At 52.9% G+C, this 22,808-nt stretch overlaps 1 protein-coding gene across 2 annotated transcripts; it reads right to left on the reverse strand.

The window, feature by feature from the left end:
• Positions 1-8,367: 8,367 nt before the first annotated feature.
• SERPINA3 (serpin family A member 3) lies at positions 8,368-17,131 on the reverse strand. Of its 2 annotated transcripts, none has more exons than XM_044230007.1 (5): positions 17,067-17,131; positions 14,906-15,558; positions 11,833-12,106; positions 9,767-9,917; positions 8,368-8,777 (listed from the first exon to the last, which is right to left on the reverse strand). In XM_044230007.1, exons 2-5 carry the CDS (start codon positions 15,540-15,542, stop codon positions 8,574-8,576), a joined length of 1,266 nt encoding a protein of 421 aa, XP_044085942.1. In that variant the 5' UTR covers positions 15,543-15,558; positions 17,067-17,131; the 3' UTR covers positions 8,368-8,573. The 2 variants fall into 2 exon arrangements, with proteins under 2 accessions (XP_044085942.1, XP_044085941.1); XM_044230006.1 differs by having other exon boundaries at positions 17,063-17,109.
• Between the last annotated feature and the right edge of the window lie 5,677 nt (positions 17,132-22,808).

The raw sequence follows: 22,808 nt of genomic DNA on the forward strand, positions 1-22,808 counted from the left end.
CCCCCAGCGGCCCGCTCCAGGAAGACTTCCCCTTTCACTTCAGGTGAAGAAGCAGAATCCCCAGTAGCCTGGGGAATGTCTCCAAGGCCATGCAGAGACTTCCATGGTGACTCGGTCCCCTGCTCTGTGCTCTCCGGACCGTCCAAGTGCCTCTGGGAGCACGATCCTGGTAGGTTTACAATCCTTCCCAGGAGAAGCATGTTTCTCAGCTCCAAGTGCCGAGTCTTGATGAGGAAGGGTCAGTTGAACGCAGTGCTGGGAGAGGATGTGGGGTTGAGGTCGGGGTGAGGCCTGGGAGTGACCTGGAGGCTGATGGCAGCCGTGGCTTCTGAGCCCTGTTCATCCAGAGTCATCGTGACCTTGTGAGTGACCTACAAGGAAAATTCTGGAATCATCAATTGACCCCATAGGAAGGATGGAACGGGCTTTATTTTTATGCCATTTTTTTTCCTCTTCTCTTACTTAACCCTATCTTTAACATCCCTCCACTGACCAGGTCACCTACCTTTTGTCCACCCTTTGGGTGGTGGGACTTACTGTCATCCACACCCTACAAGTGCATGTGGTCTGTTTGTGGTTGTGCCCTCAGTCCACACACCAGATTCCAAGTTTGCTCTGGTCCCTGCTCCATCCTCGAACTCGGTCTACACCTGGGACATAGAAATTTTTGGCTCGGCCTCATATCCCCTCCATCATCACCTGCTTGTGGAAGGTCACTTGGTCTGAAGTCAGAGGACTCTGGTTCTTTGTCCCTCCCACCACGCCACCCCCGTCCCACCCTACCCCACCGCACCCTCCCCAGGATGTGATCTTAGAAAGTTGCTTCTCCCACATACTGCTCAGGGTCCCCAGTGATCTGATGAGGGTGTGGAGGTTCAGAGAGGTGGTGTCGCTTGTCTAAGCTCACACAGCTAGGATGCAACAAAATGAGGACTCAGACTCAAGTCTGTTTGACCTCAAACCCTTCATCCCTTCCCTCACCCTCCATGGCCTCTCCTGGAATGTGTAGGACATGGAGGCCACAGAGACCCAGTGCTGTTTGAGAAAGAATCCAGGCCTTTCAAATGATTTGACTTGGTCTCAAACCCTGGCTTGATGCTAACTAGCAGTGGGGATGCTAACTAGCAGTGGTGACCAGGTGATTAGCCTCATGTTCCTCATCTATAAAATGGAGGCCCACACTGACCTCATCGCCTGAGTGGTACCCAGCAAATGTCCAGTGAAAGCACCATAGGAGAGGGAGCTGATGGCATCCACGGGCTATACGCTACCCCCAACCCACCCTGATTTGCCCTCAGCCCTCTGCTTTCTCCTTCTATAATTCTCTTCCTGAGTGTGTGGCTCTGGGCCTCTCTCCAAAGTGAATGTCTCGTCTGAACAGAAGAACACTGACCCCAAGCACCTGCTGGGAGGCCCCGGCACTAGTGCAGGTGAGGGCTCCACCCCCAGGGCAGTGGCCCTGCTTCCCCCACGCCCTTCCCTAGGTTCCAGAGATGCCACAGATCTCAAGTTAGCGGAGTCTTCCCTAGCTGCCTCCCGTGGTTTGGGAGGCAGCCCCTTTGACCTTTGAGAGGGTCCATTTTGTCCCTTCCTTCCCAGCCCTCCTGCTTCCTGCTCACACACAGATCAGGTCTCATCCAACAACTCAGAGCGCCTCATCCAGGTGACCCCTTTCAAGCCCTTGCTCCACCATGTCCTGGAATGTGATCTTGGGAGACTCACTGACCCTGTCCAAGCCCTGGTGCTCATGCTTGGTCTGGGACTAGCAGAGTGCTCCAGAGGAGGGCAGCTGCAGGAGGCATCTAGAGGGGCAGGGAGACATCCTGGAAGCCCAGGCTTGGCTCGGGCTCTGCTGCTAAGTGGGAGTCCAGCAACCGTGGTCAGGTCACTTCACCTCTTAGGGTCTCTGCTTGCCCTCTCTGGGGTGGCACTAAGATTCCCCCATCACAGAGTTATAGGAGTTCAAGGTGATTTTGTCCCATTCTGAACCAGCCCAGCACCTGGCACAGGACGGACTCTCAGAAACCCACAGATACTGTGAACTCAGCAGACTTGAGGCCTCTCTTCCAGTGATTCTGAGATCTCAGTGAAGCCTAGAATCCACTTTAATAAGGAGGGTGAGCTGACTCTTAGTCCACTGAGGGAGCTGCTGTGACACTTTTAAAAGGTAAATCAGATTCAGGGCCCCTGGGCAGCAGAGTTGGTTGAGCCTCCAGCTCTTGGTTTTGGCTCAGGTCTGGATCACAGGGTTGTGAGATCGGGCCCTGTGTTGAGCTCTGAACTCAGTGGGGAGTCTGCCTGACAGCCTCTACTTTTTCCTCTGCACTCTCTCTCTCTCTGTGAACAAATTACATTAACCTTTTAAAAAAGGTAAAGCAGATTCATTCCCTTGTAGTTCAAGATCACCAGTGGTCTCCATCACACTGAGGAAAAATTCTGCACTTCTCACCACCTCTTAGGCCCTTGTCAGTCTTCTGACCTCACCCCTGACCATCGTTTTCCTCCCTCCCTCTGCTCTCACTACTCTGGCCTTCTTGCTACACTAGAACTTGAGAGCTCATTCCTGCCTCAGGACCTTTGCACTTGCTATTGGCTGCCCAGGAATGTGAACATCCTTTCGGCAGCCCTTACTTCTGCACACTTCCTTGCTTCACTCAGTTCTCTGCTCACAGGTCACATTCTTAGGGAGGCCCTATGTCTGTCCTCTCCACCCTATGCCCTGCTTTATTTCTTTATGCTCCTCTGAAGTGATATGAAATGTTTGTCTAGCTTCCCTACTGGAAAGTAAGCTCTATGAGGGCAGGTATTCTGTCTGTGTCATTTACTTCTAGGTCCTTAATACTCAGCATAGATCGGATATTCAATATTTGTTGGAAGAGCAAATGGCTCATGGGGTACCATTAGAATTCCACTCTAAGGAGGGACTGGGTGGCTCAGACGATTAAGCATCTGACTCTTGATTTCAGCTCACGTTCTGATCTCAGGGTCATGTGTTCGAGCCCTGTGTTGGGCTCCACATTGAGCATGGAGACTGCTTGAGATTCTCTCTCCCTCTCTCTATGCCCCTCCTCCACTGCTCATGCTCACTGTCTCTCCAATAAAAAGAAAATTCCGTTCCAGGGTTTCAGCACTTCCCCTACCAGCACAAGCACCATCCTTTGGGGCTCTGCCCCTATCATCAGACCATCCCAAGCTCCCCCACCACAGTCTCACTTGGCCTCTGGGTTTGGGTTAATTATGATAGACTTGATCATCATCACATCACTCTGTCCTGCCTCTGATTTTCCATGTCTTCAGGCATCCCTGAACCTTTTCAAACTTGAGCTTTCTCTGGAAAAAGAAGAAGAAATTGAAATGGCGCTGGGGAAAGCTTTATCTGAAAAGTTTTGCTCCTTACCAAGTAGCAGCAGAGAACAGACAAGTCTCCATTTGTCTATTTGCCTGTAATCTGCTTTGGTGGCTATCCTGGTTTTGTTGAAAAGTTTGTAAGATGTTCATTCCTTTCTTATATTGAGCATTCATTCACGTGTTCATTCATTCATCGACTGCACAAACACGGACCAGACGTCAGTGCTGGGACCTGAGCTACATGCCAGGGAAGCAGAATGGATGAGAGGCAGCTGCTCCCTCCGGGGGCTTGGGTCCACTGGGAAGAGACACACGGAATTCACAAGGGCAGTGTGTGTGGCATGGCCAAGTCTTCCAAACCGAAGTGCTATGAGCCGCTCGGATGATCCCATCCGAGCATTGTGCAGACAGGAAAAATGAGACCCAGAGAGAAGCTTGTTCCTTCACTCCCTCATTCAACAAATAATTTGGGAGCCAGGACATGAGGGATTACCTAGAAGAGGCTTCCCAGCCTCCATCAGAGGTGGCCTATGCAGCGTGAATGGGGAGTCTAGATAGAGGAGGTATAGAAGGCAAGGAGTTTCTGGAGGGCTTCCCGGAGGAGGCAGTTCCTGAGCTGAGACTAGAACACGGATTGGTTAAGAGAGTGAAGAAAGGAGTTTCAGCAGAGGGAAGAGTATGTTCAAGGTCATGGAGGCTGGGCGAGCCAACACCACTCCAGGCAGCTGCCTACCCCTGCTGCTTTTGGGGCGTGAGGGTGTGTGGATGCATGTGTCATGATGAGACCCCCTTGGCAGGCTCATCAAGCTGGCGGGGGGTGGGGGTGGTGGCAGTGGTGGGACTCCAGCCCTACCTACCCACAGCCCCACACTCACCTAGAATCGACTGCTTTCCAAGGCACTGGGGAGATTCAGTGTGTCTGCCTGACCCTGGACACAGAAGTCTGTCCCTTCGGGAGGATGGTGACAGGTTGGGCCTCCGGGGTTAACCCAGAGGGTACTATGCTGCCCTCGGCCCAATGTTCACTCTCAGCACAACCAGTTGTGAGAAAAACAACCCACGCCTCAGTTCAGGTTGTGTAGAGATTCATGCAGAGAGAAGAAGGAGTAATGCAACAGGCGTGATGCCTGCCCTCAGGGCTGGTGTCCTGGGGTTGAGGCGTGACCCCACCACCGCACACTCTCCTGAGTGCCCATTTCCTCCTTCACCCTCCTCACTACTCAAGATGAGGTCCTGAAGACCACATTGAGAGACAGAGGATGCAGTCTCTAAAACTGGTAAAGGGCTGACCTGATTGGACCAACTCTCCACCCACTCCGGCTTCATTCCTCCCCCTGAGGACACCTGCTTCCTGCCGGGCGCTGTGCCCGGGAGTGCGGATGCCTGAGTCATAGCTTTTGCATGCAGGGAGCTTGCGTTATGAAACTTCAAGATGCTCTATTCCTTAGACACTTGGGCTATAGTGTTTTTTAAATGGTAATGACCACTTCTGGAAAGCCAACAGAACTTTCTGCTTTCATGCAGCATCAACAGAAAAGTTAATGTGTACTCAGCAGAAAATGTCTTTGTAACACTTTTGCGATTCCAATGCCTTGTCCTTCCTGAGCTGGCTTGGTGGCAGGGATGGTACAAAGGTGGCCTGCGTACTGAGTGCGGAGACAGGGTTTATGTGGGCACAAGATTCCTTGTATCCATCCATCCATCTGTCTGTCCATTCATCCAACCATCCCTCCACTACGGAGTACCCCAGCATGCTGAGGATGCATTGAGTACTGGGGAATAAGACAGGGTTCTGTCTTCATGGATTTTTTTTGTTTCAAATCTTTGGTATAGAAGAATTCAAATAAATACAAAAAAAAAAAACAAACCAGAGAGAATGGCATAATGAACCTCACCTACCTCCAACAGCTTCAATTACTGTTAATGTGAGGCCAGTACCCTTTTTTCTCCTCCTTCCAGTCCCTTTTCCCCCTCAGGTTGTTTTGAGCAAATCCTACAGATCATTTCTTTTTACCTGCAAGAATTAAAAAAAAAAATTATAGCCACAGCCATGCATCACACCTTTGAAAAACCATAATTCCTTAGCATCAAGCCATTGTTTCCCTCACTGGTTCCTCGAGGTTTCTTTTTATAGTTAGTTGGTTGGAACTGGGATCTCATGTGTCCTTGAGTTCATGTCTGCAAGTCTCCCTTTCTGTCTAGTGAGGTGAAATTCACGTAACATGAAATCAACCATCGTAAAGTGTACAATTCAGCAGTGTTGTGTACATGCGCGCTGTTGTGTAACCGTGACTTCCCTCTCTGTTCAGACGGTGTCAGGCATCCCCAGCAGAGACCCCATCCCCATTCTCCCCCTCTCCGGCACCTGCCAGCCACTGATGTGCCCTCTGTGTCTATGGACCCGCCTAAGCTAGGCGTTTTCTGTAAATGGAATGATGCAGTCTGTGACCTTTCGTGTCTGGCTTCTTCCACTGAGCACCACATGTTCAAGGTTCACCCATGCTGTGGGCTGGGTCAGCACCCCATTCCTCTCTAGGGCTAAGTCCTATTCCCATGTGTGAAGGTACCGCACCAGCCTCTGCTCGTTCCTTCGTGGGTGATGATCAGGCATCTCTGGTCTCTATCACCTTCCTCACGAAGCTTTGTTTAATGTGACCCATCTTACCAAATGATGTCTTCTGGTTTCCCAAGCTCCTGTGTGGCAGTCTGAGTGTCACCTCTTTTCGCTCGGTCCAATCAGTGACATTTCCTAAGTATGTCTCAAAATGTCCCTTTTTCTCTATCTTCACGCCTCCATCCTCTGCTCAGTGTCCTGTCACCTTTCACTTTAATTCCTCCTACCGCGTTCTAACCATGGAGGGGGCAGAGCGGGGTAGAATACGGCAAAGGAAGTGAGTGTATTATAACCAGGGGACCTCAGTGCTGATCATGTTTCTGGCTCCCGTGTTTTCAGAGAGCCTCACACACAGATCATGGAGGTTCAGGGAGCACAGTGCAGGGCAATCCCCTCCCCCACCACGCCAGATCACTCAGCCTTTAGGACCTCAGCAGGGCTTAGGGCCCTGAGATCCAGACTTTTGCGCTCTCTGAACCTTAGCTGGGCACCTCCCCTCTCCGCTGGGAATCCAGAGTTTTCTTAAGGTTGCAGTCCCCCCCTCCCAACCCCAGAGGTCACCAGGGGACTCGGTGGATCATGCAGATCTGGGGTTCATAAACCCACTGAGCAAGGGGGAGCATCACCTTGTCAGCATCTCAGTCTGCCTCAATAGGGGAATTTAGGGCAAGTATGTACGGGGTTTCCTGGGCTGCAATGAGTTCATGGTGGCTTTAGGGTGATAGAAAGCACGGTCGGAATTGACAAAAGGGCCAGGAGTGAGTGGTTTTAGCTTTAGAACCCGTGAGTCCATGAAGAGTTACTTTTTCTTTTTAAAATTTATTTATTATTGGAGAGAGAGAGGGAGGGCAGGGGGAGGGCTGAGGGAGAGAAGTCTTAGCACACTCCCTGCTGAGGATTAACTCCTTTTATTTTCTATCTTCAATCACTCTTGCTGACTTTTACTTTGTAAACACTCTCAAGTCTCTCATTATTAAAAAATACGGAAAGAAAATCCTTCCTTTAGTCGAAACGACTCTCAAGCTCCCGTCTTTCCTGCCTTTCGATGCCAAACAGCTACGGAGTGGTGTTGACAGTCGTAGACTCCCTGAGCCGTCTGCTCTTCAGCCCAACCCGCCCCCAACTCCCGGTTCCTGCTCTCACCCTCCCCCGGGATCCTTCCGGCCAACGTCACCAAGGGACCAGCGTTGGACTCTCCCAGAGGACGTTCTTCGTCCTTCTCCTCCAGAAGGGTCCAGCCCATTCCACGCCGTCTTCTTTCCGGGGACTCTTCACAAGACCACCTTTTTCCTCCTGTGTCTTCTCCTGCTCTGTTCCAGTCTCCCTGCGGTCTGCTTGTCTCCTTCCGTGTTGGTGTTTGGTAAGGGTGGCCCTAGGCTCTCGGCACCATGCACACAGAGATACCTGTCTCCTCTCATGGTCTCGCTGAACCACCAACTCATGATGACCATGACATCCATCTCTCTGACCCAGATTTTCTCACTGAGCTACAAATCCCACAGACAACTCCACCCCCACATGAGCACATCAGAGCTGTTCATCTTCCTGCAGAAAATCGTTCTTTTTGTAATCGAGAACTCACAGCACAGAGCAGTACATCAGTTCTAGTCTCCTGAACCCCCAGCCCAGCAACCTGGACATCATCCTTGACTCCTTCCTGTCCTCTGCACAATCAACCACCAAATCCTGCCGCTTGTACCTGTTGGCATCTCCCGTAAGTGCCCCTTTCTCTGCACACCTGCCCAGTTCCCTGGCTCAGGCCGTTCTGCTGCCCCTCATCTCCCCCAGCCCACCCCCTGCCCCCACCATCACCCAGTTCCTGGTAACTCCAGCAGAGGGATGACTGCGTGGCTTTAGCAGCTGCTGTCCACAGTTCGCTCATTTTCTCCCGCCCTCCATGCCAACTTCTGAGGGGTTCGTTTCTTGGGGAGCAGTCGGAACTCATGAGGCGTGTGTCAAGCTCTGGCCAGAAACTTACAAAGTAGCTACTCTCCCCAGGTTGGGGGAGTCGGGGGGGGTAAAAAGGAGGGATCCTGGAAGAGAGAAGGTCCAAGACCGAGGAGTCTAGGGGCTCTACCAGATGGGGTCAGGGTCGGGGGTCAGCACGTGGCCACATCCTGGACCCAGGGGAGGGAAAGAGTGAGACTAGAACTGGGGACAAGGAAGCCCACAGAAGAAGGAACCGGATAACACTCTCCCCTCCCCTCCCAGGCCTGAGGTCCAGGTGGGCTTGGCCACAGGCACAAAGCCTGCTTCCGGCCAGGCTTTTGCAGCTGAAGGCAGAGGGACCCCGAGCCTGAGTGAGACTAAGCCCAGTGGGAGGTCCTGGGGCTTAGGCTCCAGGCACAGGCAGCTATAGGGGCCTGGAGTCAGGCAGATCAGAGTAGAAAGACACAAAGAAAGTGTCCGGTCTGAGAAAGAGAGTTTATTGCCATCTGGAGGTCTCAGAGCCTCCGATCAAAAAGTCCCAAGGCTCCCAGGGCACATGGAAGCCACCAGAATCATTGTCACCTTCTAAGAGATGAGCAAGGATGGGCCTGGCCTGCGGCTCTTTGGTGCATGGCGGCCCAGGCTGCATCAGAGACCTGGCACCTGAGAAGGAGGGGCAGCCCTAGGCTTGGTTGGGGTTGGTGACTTTGCCCCAGAAGAGGATGTTCTTGGTATCTCTGTGAAGTATGGACACAAGAAAGGGTCTGTTGAAATGCACAGTCATCAGTGGACCCATTTTTCCGGACAACAAAATAATTTTACTTCCCGTGGCGGCAGCGGCTTCCGTGCCTTCCTCCGCCACATCGAGTAGGGCCTTGTGGACCACCTGTGGGAACACGAGAGCATAATGCACTGTAGGTCTGGTGGGTGAGGGGTGAGGGGCTCGCCTGAGAGCCTGGAGGGGACAGACATTCACGCAGCCTTGACCCTGGCCCATCACGGATTGGCGGGGCGGGGGTGGGGGGTGGTGTTCCTCCTGACAGCCCTGTCCCTGGTTCTGAGTGGTTCTGATGCACAGATACACAAACTGAGGCTCCCAGGCTGTGAGAGGTCAGCCCAGGATCGTGAAGATAAAGGGGAGGGGCCCCCTGATCTGGAAGCCCCTCTGTCTGAATGCAGAGACTGTGCTGCCCCCCAAACACTCACTATTGGGAAGGCAACAATTGCAAGTGACTTTCTAGCAGCCTCTCCACCTAAAGCAGCTGCTGCGGATGTCCCTGGGGACCCACGGGCCTCCCTGCTCTTAGCCCTGTCTGCAATGACCTTGGTGCCCTTGGCTACTTTGTGTAGATGTGGCTTCATATCCCTGAACCCCATAGGCCCCTCTACACACCATGTCTTTTGGAAGGTGGGGTGCAGAGGAAGGCAGAGTGTGGCTCAGACACCTTGCCTCATTCCGAGGACCTTGTTTCTCGGAGCACAATGCAAGGGGCCCTCTGTCTTTCTTTCACACCCCTCACACCTGCCATTCACACCCTCATTTTACAGGAAAACTGAGGCATCCAGCACTTGAACTATTGGCTGCTGTAGGCAGTCAAAGGGGCAGTGTGGATGGGATGGGGTCCATCCCCAGTTCACACCAGGCTCTTCCCCATGAATGGTTTCTGGGTCACAGTATATTACAGGGGAGGTGGGGACCAGCTCCCAACATGCTTGCCACTCAGCTCTCCTGAGCTTGGGGCAGACCTACGAGGGGGACAGGGTAATGAGAGATGCTGTTATTCACGCAAATTCAAGGTCATCCAGTTGTCCGCCTTGCCTTTACCATTCAAGCTCAGATACAGAGGACAAATGATCCAATGTCTTAACACTCACCTGGGAAACTGCCAGGTTCTTCTCCCCTGTGACTCCTGACAGGTCAGCCTGGGGGGTGAAGACTTCCCTCACGCCCAGCTGGGGAAGTATCTCTTCCAGATTATAGCTGCTGGAGATGGAAAACTTCGGCAGGTAGAGGTCGTCTATCTTCCTAGGAAGGGAGAAACAAGAATGTGAACACCTGGTCGCCTCAAGGCTCGCCTTCTCCCACCTCGAGGCATGGTCTTCCCTGGTTTCCTTTCTGACCACCCCCTTCTTGCTGGAAAGAAGAGCTCATTTCCTCAGTTTCTTGATCTCTCTTGCTGAAGTGACTGCGTTCGAAGGGCCTGGAGGGATCCTGAAGCTAGCAAAGGAAGGTCCCCATCTTGGCTGTCTGGTGAGCTCCGTGAGAGCAGTAAAATTTCTGCTTCGGGGCAGAGCTGCTAGTGAGTTCTTAGAGCAAGAGCAGATACCTTCCATCTACAAGCCTTTCTCTCTCTCTCTCTCTCTCTCTCTCTCTCTGTTTATACCTCTAAGACTTCTGTCCTGGTCTGCCTGCTTTGACACGTATCAGATCCGAGGAGGCTGTGACTCCCAGCAAACCCTGAGTCCCACGAACAGGGAAGGTGTCAGTTTCTCTCCATATTCATTCATTCACCACCCCCTCCATTCACTCAACACACATCCACTGAGCACCCACAAAGGGCTAGAGCTGTGTTAAGTCCTCAGTGCTTTGTGAATCAGAGGTGTGTGAAGAATGTTCTAGCCATTCACAACGAATCATCAGCCCCGGCCAGGTGGGAGCTAGACACCGCCTCCCCGTGGCCCCACCCTCAAGGACCAGGCCCAGAATTCACTCTGCTTTGTGGGTCCTCCTTGACTTCAGGCTTCCCAATTCCATATCCTAGCCTGTCTCTAACCTCAGGTTCATCTGAAACTTGACCACCTCTGACATGTCTCACGTGGATCGCTGCCCTGGGCTCCTCGCCGGTCGTCCTGCCTCCCTGCTTGCCCTTGTGGTCTATTCTCCACTCAGCCTCCTGGGTGATCTTTTTAAAAACAATACTCAGAACATCCACCCTATGGCCCAAGACCTTGGGATGACTCCCTGTTTCACTTAGAGGAGGAAGAGGCAAGGTTCCCAGGGGTCTGCAGGGCGCTCCTGAACCCGAGCCGTCCCGCTGGGCCCCCTGACTTCTCCTGACTCTTGGGCTGCTCCAGCCTCTCTCTCACCTCACTAACCCTCAAACTCACCAGACTTTGCACAGAGGCTTTGCATTGACTGTTCCCTCTGCCAAGAATGCTTTTCCCCAACCTACCCACAGGGCTCGGGCCCTCACCCCTTTCATATCAATGCTCAAATATCACGTAATGGTGATCCTATTTAAAATCACGAACTACCTCCTGGTTGGTCCAGTTTTCCTTGTCATTTTACCCCACTCTATCATCTACCCACACGCCCTCATTTCTTAATGTCCAATATACTAAATAACTGACCTATTTGTTATATCCCTCTATTTTCTCATTTTTCAGTGACAAAGTAAGCTCCATGAGGGCAGGAGATTTTTGGTGTAATTGCAGACATGTCATCCGGGTCTAAACCAGTGCCTGGTGCCTACTAGGAGCTCCATTAACCTACGTGACCTGTGCCAAATGGATGAACAGATTAATGAATGAATGTTAACAGCCAGCGCAGAGCTGGTGCTCGGAGCCCCTCTGGCTTTGGCCTTCAGCTGATCGCGGAACCATCTGTCCCTTCTGGCTTCAAGAGGTCGAGACAAGGAGAGGGCAGGCATGAGGACTGGGTTGAGTTGAGGAGTCCCTGGGACCTGAACATGTCGACGTCAGAGGCAGCATCACCCCTGTCCCATTCAAGGTCATCCTGTCTCATAGAACAAACATTTTCAGGCTCAAAGCCACACAGACAGCCAGGGCAGGGTGTCTCCAAGCTCCACCTGTGTTGGGATGGCTTCCCCAGGGAGGAAGGAGGCCCTGGGTGCTGGGGGTGCAGGGAGTCCGGGAGCAGGGGGAAGCGGGAGCGCCTGAGAAGGGAGGAAGGAGGGATGGCCTCATCCCCAGGTCGTCACCTCATCTGCAATGAGTCTGTCCACCGCCTCAGTGTGTCCGGGAGCAGGCTGGCCTCCACCGCCCCCATGCTGCCCCGGTCGGGGAGGATGAAGAGCGCGCTGTCGGTACTGGTGTACGGGAGCTGCACCATCGTGCAGCCCAGCGCCTCGTCTCGGAAGTAAGGTGCCCACACGTCCTCCAGGTTCATCATGGGCACCTTTACCGACCTGCTCTTGCTCACGTAGAACTTGGACTTGAAAGTGTCTCGGGGGTCAAAGGGTGTCTTCCATTTGGCTGAAGGTCAGAGAACTCCGTGAACACAAGGGCTGCCCTGCTCCGACCCCTCCTCCGCCCGGGTTCTCTGGGTGATGGATACACTCCGAGCGCCACGGCCCTGCCACTGGCCCCACCTGGGTCTGCGGAACACGCTGGCAAGTGGGTAGGCCACTGGGGACAGGAGTGATAAGCCACACAGGTCTGGTTGGGATGTGACAGTGAGACAAAGACCTGGTTAATTGTGGTGAGTGAGAGACTGACAGGAGTTTGGGAATAGTGGGTGCAAAGCAGAGGTGGGGGAGAGGCAGGAGAGGGGAGAGACGGGAGAGGGGACCCCGAGCACTGTGAGGGGTGGCAGCAGGGGGAGCAGGGGGAGGAATGGGGAATCCCTCACTCTCTAAAAGGGACAATACTAGTAACTCACTGGTAGTCGTCGGCGTTATAATGTACACACATGCCCACAGCCTGGTCAAACACGGCGATACAAGGGGCAAATGGGAAATTTGACGGTGGGACAGAGCTTGACTGAGGGGGGAGGCCATAGGGCTCCCCAGGAAGGGCATAGGGCATCCCCAGGAAGACTGGAGCCTTCAGTGTGGCGGGGGTGGGGAGAGCTCCTGGGGAGACTAGAGACGGGGGGGGGGGGGGGGGGGGCTTGCTGTGGAATGTGCATACCTCCTCACCCCCCAACCCACACACCACTGTTGGAGGCAGGAGAGGAGGGGAAAGCCAGGCCAGCTGGTGTGTCCCTAGGGCAGGCAGGGTGTTAGGAGGGGCAAATCAGGAGACACATAGAACAAGCAGCACATCGGGCCTGGATTAGCTTTATAGAGAAATCTTGTTTCGGGCCTTCATCCGCAGCCGGAAACACAGGCCCTGGGAGGATTTGCCCCAGGACTCAACCAGAACCCCCAGTGCAGGCTTTCGGTGACTCCACCCAGTTCCTGATCACCCACGGACTCCATGACGCTTCTATGGGTCTCTGTCTATTTTTGGTGCCCATGGGGACTGGGGCTCCACAGGGCCAACTCTGTCTGTGCACGCCCCGCCTCTTCAGAACTCATGGGCTGGGGAGGCTTGTGTTTGTCAAGTTCTGACCTATGGGACCAGGCGCTGGACCAACTGGAACTTGAGAATGGGCCCTGTCGGGGATCCTGCCCTCCCCCAAGGTCCTTCTCCTGATGGTGACCCAGCTGATACCACCCCCAAGATGATGGGGGGCACTATTGCAGAACCCTGGGATGGCCAGGTTCCTTAAATGCTATCTTCCCATGTAGACGGGACCTCCCTCCCCCCCCACCTGCCCCAGGCTGAGTCCCTGGCTAGGACAGCCCAGGTCAGAATGGCCCAGCAGTGCCCAGGCAGAGGGCTTCCTGAGCCTATGCACAGGCCCCTCTTCAGGGAGGAAGCTGAGGTTCATGCCCAGCCTGGAGGGATGTAAGGGGCCACTCCTTCCTCCTGGGAGCCAGGCACGTTTGAGTCAGAGTAAAAAGCGCCAGTCTCCCTCAGACAAAGGGTTGCTGGGCCCCTCTGCAGGGACTTCCTACAGTGGCAGAACATCATTTGGAAAACCCTAAGACTAAGAGGGAACCCATGGAATGGGAAAAGATATTTGCAAATGACAGGACAGATAAAGGGCTGACATCCAAGATCTAAAAAGAATGTCTCAAAATCAGCACCCAAAAACCAAATAACCCAGTCAAAAAATGGGCAGAAGACATGAACAGACACTTCTCCGAAGAAGACATACAGATGGCCAACAGACACATGAAAAAATGTTCATCATCACCAGCCATCAGGGAGATTCAAATCAAAACCACATGGAGACACCACCTTACACCAGTTAGAATGGCAAAGATTAACAAGACAAGAAACAACAAGTGTTGGCAAGGATGTGGAGAAAGGGGAAACCTCTTACACTGTTGGTGGGAATGCAAGTTGGTGCAGCCAATTTGGAGAACAGTGCGGAGATTCCTTAAGAAATTAAAAATAGAGCTTCCCTATGACCCTGCCATTGCACCACTGGGTATTTACCCCAAAGATACAGACGTAGTGAAAAGAAGGGGCACATACACCCCAATGTCCATAGCAGCAATGTCCACCATAGCCAAACTATGGAAGGAGCTGAGATGCCCTTCGGCAGACGAATGGATAAAGAAGATGTGGTCCATACATACAATGGAAGATTACTCAGCCATCAGAAAGAATGAATACCCACCATTTGTATCAACACTGATGGAACTTGAGGAGATTATGCTGAGTGAAATAAGTCAAGCAGAGAGAGTCATTTGTCATATGGTTTCACTCATATGTAGAACATAAGGGTTAGCATGGAGGACATTAGGGGAAAGAAGGGGAAGCTGAAAGGAGGGATATCAGAGGGGTGATGAACCATGAGAGACTATGAACTCTGGAAAACAATTTGAGGGTTTCAGAGCGCGGGTTGTGGGGGAATGGGGTAGTCTGGTGTTGGGTACTAACGAGGGCACGTGTTCTAATGAGTGCTGGGGTTATATGCAACTAATGAATCACTGAACACTGCATCAAAAACCAATGATGTACTCTACAGTGGCTAACTGAACGTAATAGAAAAAATGTAAATAAAATAAAATAAATTTAAAAAATCCTAAGAGAAAACAATGCCTACAGGCAGGGCGGGGCCTCAGGGACCTGCCTCCTCTCCTCCCCCACCCCAGACCAGAGGCACCTGCTCCATGGTGGTTTCCCTAATAACACGGTTGGCTATACCAGGCCAGAATAGGGCCCCAAAGGCTCAGAACTAAAACTCTGCTTCCAAACCCTAAGCCAGGCACTCACCTTTAAGGAAGATGTAGTTCACCAAGACCATGGCTGTGTTCAGGTCAAGGTCCTTGACCAGATCCACAATTCTCCCCTGGGTCTGATTCTTCACATAGTCATTGATGAGCTTCTTGGCGGCGGCAGATTCCTGGAAGTTGGTGGAGAAGGCCTCCGAGGCGTAGAGCGCCCTGGCATCTTCCACGAACTTCTCCAGCAGCTTGAGTGACTCACTGATGAACATGGCATTGCCCACGCTCAGCTGCAGCTCATTGCTGGGTTGGCGGAGGGTTTGAAGCAGGTGCTGGAAACCCCGGTGGATTTCAGTGTCTGGGGTCTCTGTGAGGTTGAACTTGAGGCCTTCGAGGATCTCCGTCAGGGTGGTGTTTTGGGCCCCCAGGGATAGGAAGGCCAAGGCGATAGAGATGCTTAGTGGGGAGAAGATGACATTCTTGTTGGGGGTCCTCGAAGCCAGTTGCTTATAGAGGCTGAGGGCGAAGTCAGTGTTGCTGGAGGCTAATCGGAGGCTGTCCACAGGAGTCTCATTGTGTAGGTCCTCCTGGGTCACATTTGGAGGGTCAAGCACGCCCCCCGGGGCGCAGTGGACAGGGGGGCAGAGCCCAGCCACCAGGAGCCCCAGAGCCAAGAGGAGCCACATCCCCTCTGTCCTCAATCTGAAAAACAAAGCTCCTTTAAGTGTTGGGGGCCAGGTGGTGCCCCAACTGCCTCCCACTGCTCCCTCCTCCCCCACCGTGTGGCCTGTGTTCCAGCCTCTGCTTCTGTTAGCTTTGTGACTTTCCTGGGTAGGCACGCTCATAGGCACCCAACATACACAATTACGTGACCCTCAAGGTACGTGCTGTATGTACTGTACATACTGTAATTTTGCCATTTTCCCCAAGGAAGAAACTGGGCGCAGAGCAGAAAGGGGCTCACTCACAGTCGCCCCAGCAAGTGGGGGAGCAGAGGGAGGAAAGTGGTCAGCCTGGCTCCTGACTCCTGGTTGGGGGAGACCGGGGTGGGCTTCAGAGCTGCAGAGACCTGGACTGGGATTTCATTTGGGCTACTTGCCATTGCTGTGTGCTGACAAGTAACTGACTGACCCTCTCTGAGCCTTGGTTCCCACCTCCGTACAACACGCTGAGTAGCTCCCATGAGACAAACCATGAAGGTTCTGGGCTCCTAACGGGGCTGCCGAGGTGTCCCTCCTCCCACAGGCCACCCACTCTCTGAAACTGCCCACCAGGCCAGAGTTGTGGGTCCGTGGGGAGAGAGGATGGAGGTACTGCAGGGAAGAGCCGGAGAGAGGGGCTGAGTTCAAAGCTGGTGATAGCAGCCAACAGGGTTGTTTACCTTCAGCCTTGGTCTACTCAGGCCCAGAGTGCAGAAGAGAAAAGGTCAGCTTCAGAGGTAGGGAGGGGAGTCCGGGAAGGGGAGGGGAGCTGAGTGAGCTGCCTTCCATCAACAGGCCGGTGGGAGGAGGAGCCCAGGAGCTGTAGCTTCTGGAATTGCCTCCTTGGTCTGCTTACCCTGGGGCTAATGCAACTGAATCTTTGAAAGAGTTAAACATCCCCCCGCCCCACCCCCACATCATTTCTGGAGAAAAAGAACTTTGTTTGGGCAAGTTGGCAGGCTGGCTCTGTTTCTGAGCAGCCTGTTTTTCAGTTGCTGGACAGACACTGCCAGCCTGTCTGTCTGCCTGTCTGCTTGGCCAGCGGCCTTGGAGGGGAGAGGAGCCGAGGGACAGTCCTCCCTAGAGACCCCCTGGACTCTGCCCAGAGGGACCCCCACATCAATCTGGTGTGCATCTCGCTGTGAGACCAGTGCCTGGTCCCAGAAAAGGGGAGGGGGGGCCTCGTGTCCCCGGGAGGGAGTTGCCTTCCAGAGTGTCCGCTGCCGGGGGGTACAGAGGTGGCTAAACTCAGAATCCCATAGTGTGTGAGGCAGAAACCACCAAAGAGGCCCTTGGGGGTATGCCCCCTTTTGCAGGTGGGAAAACTCAGACCCAGATGGAAGACATGTCTTCACAGGGCATGGCCTTTGGGTCCAGCCCTAGAGCTGTCCCCAGCGCTCCGGGACGCCCTTGCCAGGCTCCCTCCTGCCTCAGAGGCTCCAGACCAAGGCCTAGAACCTCTCTAGAAAAATGGGTTCCTTTGTTTCCAGGATATCACGGATTACCTGCCTTTGCTGCTGGCTGTCCTCAGCAGATTCCAAAGCCACCGCCTGCCCAGAGTGCTAGATTTTCATGGGCGCTGACTCCTATTTACCCGTGCGAAGAGCTCCTCCCCTTGCTTGGGAAATGTTGGCAAGGACACCCAAGTGTCTGTTTTCACCTGGAGTGGCCAAATAATCATTTCTGGTAACATGAATTCATCAGAGCTAGTGGAATCAGCCAGTTACAGGAACAGCCCCCAACTGGCTTCTTAGAACAAAACAAAAAGCAACTTTCCCCTTTCATTTTTGTCTTATGTTTATGAAATAGTCATTGAGGAGCATGTGAAAACTGAGAAAATACACAGAAGGATGTTGATAATGGTCCCCCAAATTTCATCCCCCAGCTAACATCTCGCAATTTCTGTTACAAGTCACTTTCTTTGACATGTGTGTGCATGTGGTGTGAAACTTCATCCACACACTCAGATATATTTTTAAAAATGCAGCACTCTGTATTTGCCTGTAGATGGATTTGCGTTTTGAGGCTCCCCTCCCCCGTTCCCAGATTGAGGGCGTCAGTCTGAGGAGCTCGAACATAGGGGAGCACAGGGGTTGGGGGCCTCTGGTCTCAGGCACCCACCGTCCTGGGCGGCTTTCTTTTCATCCGAGGGCCCTTCCACTCTTGATTCGCACTCAGAGATGTGGTGACCTTGAGGTCTCCTTGGGCTTTCTCCCAGGCCTGCCTTGGGCTCCTGAGAAAACCTTCTCCTTGACCCTCATGGTCACTACCCTCCATCCATGACAAACTTGGACAGACGTAGGGTGCCACAGAGCACAGCTGGGAAACCACCAGGTTGTCCGTAAGGGTGTGGCTGTGGCCTGCCGGGAATGTCGCCAGCTGGGCGGCCTCAAGCGACTGGAAATCCCTCAGGCTTAACCTCCCCATCTCTACAAAGCAGATAGTGACATTTTCCTGGCAGGGTGATGCAAAGGGAAAATGACATAACACAGATCCTAAGCTTCCTTCTGATAGGTCTGTTCGTGCTGTGCTGTGTCCTGGGGTCCTTACCAAGTACATGCTGGCCGATAAGCCCTGAGGTGACTAAGGAGAGTTCGGGTCCCCTCCTTCCTCAAATGGTGGCTTAATGTCCTTTTAGTTTCCAAATATTTTCAGAATTGAATGCATATTATAATCTTACACAGAATCCCAGGGTCTCCTGGGTGGCTCAGTCGGTGAAGTGTCTGCCTTCAGCTCAGGTCATGATCCCTGGGTCCTGGGATTGAGTCCCACGTCAGGCTCCCTGCTCCGTGAAGAGCCTCCTTCTCCCTCTCCCTCTGCCCCTCCCCCTGCGTATGCTCTCTCACTGTCATATAAATAAACAAGATATTTTAAAAAAATTACTCAGATCCCTTGTATGCAAATAATGAATCATGGAACACTCCATCAAAAACTAATGATACACTATATGCTGACTAACATAACATAATAAAAAAATTACACAGAACCCCACAAAAATAGTGGTTAAAACAAGGCTACAGTTTATTTCTCACTCACATCCGTTCAGGTGTGGACGTGGGTTGATTCGGCAGCTACACTTGCTTGGGGGCTCAGGCTCCTTCTCTTTTGTTGCTCTGCCATTCCTGGGGTATGTTTGCTGGGTCCTCCCCCTCCTCCTCCTCTCACTCTATCCTACCAGTTACAGAGAAGCCCTTCCCCAGTAGAATCTTCTCTCTCTCTCTCTCTCTCTCTCTCCCTCTCCTTCTCTTTCTTGTTCCCAAAGCCTCCCAATCCTGAGCCCTCTACTTCTCCCCGAGACCTGAAATCATCATTCATTCGTTCAGGGCTATCAGGTGGCTCTGTGAGTGAGGCCAGGTAGGGGTGCCTCGTCCGCAAGCAGCACATCTACTAGAACATCAGTGCCTGCCGTTCCTGGACTGATGCCTCTTTGTATAGCCCCAGTCCCTCGTTTTGTTGAATAGATCTCTGTCCCTTTTCCATCTCAAGCATTGTCACCAAACCTTGGGCTGTGCCAACCTCCCGAAAAGGGAGTGTATGACTTGCCCAAGGACCCTTCGCTGTTAAATGGTGGAGCTGGTGGGGTTTGGGCAAAATCAACCCAATGTCAAATCCAGGCTCTCCCTGTCTTCCCATGCTCAAAAAAAGAAAAAAAAGAAAAGCGTTTCCATCCTTGAACTTATGACAGAAAATGCCAATCTTAGGAGTACAATTCTCTTAAGATTTTATGTATCTATTTTAGAGAAAGTGAGAGCAGGGAGGGATATCGGGGGAGTGGGAGAGAAAAATAATCTGAAGCAGAATCCACACTGAGTATAGGGCCCAGCCCCATGGGACTTGATCCCATGACCTCGAGATCATGACCTGAGCCAAAACCAAGAGTCAGACACTTCACTGACCGAGCCACCCAGGCACCCCTTGGAAATATAATTTTCTTTTAAAGATTTTATTTATTTATTTGAGAGAGAGAACAGTGAGAGACAGCATGAGGGGTGAAGGTTAGAGGGAGAAGCAGAATCCCCATGGAGCTGGGAGCCCCACTATGGGACTCGATCTCAGGACTCCGGGACCATGACCTGAGCTGAAGACAGTTGCCCAAGCAACTGAGTCACCCAGGTACCCCGGGAATATAATTCTTATACGGGTGTTGAGGACACCTTTTTTTTTTAGAAGTTGAAAGTGAGTTTAATGATTCTTTAAGACTTAAAACCTTTTGCTATTGATCCTAGATAGAACAACTTTAGCATCATATAAGGCCCCAAACATTATAGCAAATCCATGAAACTATTTACATAGTAAACAGCAGTTTATTTTCATATATATCTATGTTACGTAAATTAAACAATAAGGCCACCGTGTTAAAGAAGACTGGTTTCCAATGCATGAAGACACTTTAAAAAAAAAAAGATTTTATTTATTTATTTGGCAGACAGAGATCACGAGTAGGCAGAGAGGCAGGCAGAGAAAGAGGGGGAAGCAGGCTTCCCGATGAGCAGAGAGCCCGATGCGGCGCTCGATCCCAGGACCCTGGGATCATGGCCTCAGCTGAAGGCAGACGCTTTAACCCACTGAGCCTCCCAGGTGACCCAGAGGACACTATTTTTATAAGGTGTGGCTTGTCTGTAGGTCTGAGTAGGGAAGGCTGCCTCTTTAATGTGGATTGGGGTCCCAGCTGAACAGGGGCTGTCCTTGCCTGTCCCCATGTCCTACCTGGGACAACAGATGGGCATTTTTCTCAGACTTGAAATGAACCGAGGTGAGCAGCCCAAAGGGAGCTGGAAAGTTCCACTTGGCTTTGGTGGGGTCAGGGCCAAGGTCTCCAGCAGCCTACTGCTGGGGCTCAGGGCACCTGGCAGTGCAGAGAGAGACAGGCAGCGGCCAGAGGGGCACTGGCCTTTGGGGTCCGTTTGGGTGTGTCTGTTGCACCTGCCTCAAAGGGGAAGATGGGAAAGTCAGACCACAGGGGCTCAGCCCCAGACCTGAAGCTGGCAGGTGCTCTGTCTGTAGGACAGTCACTCCTACTGTCCCCAGCCACCTATGGCATCCATCAAGACTGGACTGACTTGGGTCTTGCAAACGTGACCATTGTGCTCTGATGACCATCTTCCATAGTTCTCGCCTTCCCGTTGTTACCACCGATTTCCAAATGCCAGCTGGGCACAGGCAGGCTCCAGGAAGCCTTAGGAAAAGAGTTGGGCACCCCATATGGGCTGCGGTCGCATGTGGAAAAGAGTGTACTTCTGGGGCGCGACCAGGGCAGGGGTGGGTGCCAGGAACCCGAGTAAGAAGGTGTCCCACCTCCACAGAGCAGGTGAGGCTGGGAGGGACAGATCCTTCCAGAGAGCTTCTTCCTGGAGGCTGGGGAGGCGGAGGTCATGGGAAGGGCCCCACCCAGCCAGGCTCCTCCCACGTCACAGCTCTGCCACCCCCTACCAGCTGGTGACTTGAGGCTCGTCCTTTCACCTCTGTGAAACTCCTTTGTCAATCATCGCCCCTTAAATAATTCTTAGGAAGCAGAAATGAGACCCCGATGACTGCCCAGGCCCCAGAGCGGGTCGTGCCTTCTCTCCTCCAGGCCAGTGAGTGGACTCAGCTCCTGGCTGGAAAAGGACAGAGCGGCCCGCTGTCCCTGACACTCAGTCCTCTCTCTGGCTGTGTTTGCGCTGACCTGGTTTCCTGTGGCTGGAGATGCCGGCTGCGGATCGGAGGCGTGTTTGCCAGTTCCCCTCAGCACCGCCCTGACTGTGCCCCCGTGAATTCCGGGTGCCCGTGGGAGGATCTGGCCGAACAGGAGCAGGGACACTTCCCACCTCTGTTTTGCTTGCAGCTTGGTCATCTGTCCCTTTACGGAGGGAGCCGCTCGCCATCATCTGCTTTCATTTCCTGTTCTAGGCGGCATCTGAGAACTCCTGGTGAGCAGGGACTTTGGGTTCAGAGCAGCCCTGTCCCCGACCTACCCCTGACACCCTGATGTACCCTGAGTTTTACATCTGAGGGAAACGGAGGCACAGAGAGATGGAGCAGGTTCCGGGCGGCAGGGAGCCCACGCCCCTGCCCTCTCTGAGAGACATGGTGTCCATCCTGGCTGGCCTAGGCCCAGCCCCACGGTGGTGGCCCACCAACCTCAGACCCGACAGCCCTGCTGAAGGCAGCTTTGTCCTCGCTCTGTGCCAGCCCATAGCCGGGTCCTCGCATTTGGTCTGGAAAACACGGCTGGTGGCCTGGCAGTGGGTGAGAGTTTCTGATGTTAGGGTCGCGGGACGGGAGGGGGACCATAGGCTGCAGAGCTCTTGGTAAACCCAGGTATGGTTGAGGGGAAGCCCTTGTGAGCCCCCACTTCGTCCCACACCCCCTCCAGCACTCTGGGCTGGCCTCAGACCCTCTCCCAGGCCGAGGCCCTTTCCAGTCCCCCAGGCAGGAGGGTGTCCCATCAGTCACCTCCCACATCTCACCTGGGGGGATGTGGCTCTTTCCAAGCTCCAGAGATTTCTGGTAAAAAGAATGTGGACACCACTGTCTCCTTGGCGTCTCTCCTTAGTGATCCCTGAAAAGGATCACACTGTAAATCGAACCCCTTGCTCTTCCCTGCCCGCCCCCAATCTGCCTGTTCCTTCCTGCCTCCCAGTGAGTGGTGCCTCTCTCTCTCCCAGACTGCGGGCCTTCCCCCAGCCCCTTCAGTGTGGGGCGGGGTCTCCCTCCTCCAGGTCCAGTTCTGAGGACCCCACTCCGCTCCCCGCAGCAGGGACCCTCGAACTGTGTGCCCTCGTCCCCACCAGCACCCTCCAGCCCATTTGCTACAGAATCACTTTAAGAATATGGGTCCTCTATGTGGAGAAAGGGGAACCCTCCCACACTGTTGGTGGGAATGCAAGCTGGTGCAACCACTCTGGAAAACAGTATGGAGTTTCCTCAAAAAGTTGAAAATAGAGTTACCCTAAGACCCAGCAATTGCACTACTGGGTATTTACCCCAAAGATACAAACGTGGTGATCCGAAGGGGCATGTGCACCCGAATGTTCATAGCAGCAATGTCCACAATAGCCAAACTATGGAAAGAACCTAGATGTCCATCAACAGATGAATGGATAAAGAAGATGTGGTATATATATACAATGGAATACTATGCAGCCATCCAAAGAAATGAAATCTTGCCATTTGCAACAACGTGGATGGAACTAGAGGGTATTATGCTGAGCGAAATAAGTCAATCAGAGAAAGACAATTATCATATGATCTCCCTGATACGAGGAAGTG

The sequence above is a fragment of the Neovison vison genome, chromosome 13 (assembly GCF_020171115.1).
Source record: "Neovison vison isolate M4711 chromosome 13, ASM_NN_V1, whole genome shotgun sequence".
Classification (NCBI taxonomy): domain Eukaryota; kingdom Metazoa; phylum Chordata; class Mammalia; order Carnivora; family Mustelidae; genus Neogale; species Neogale vison.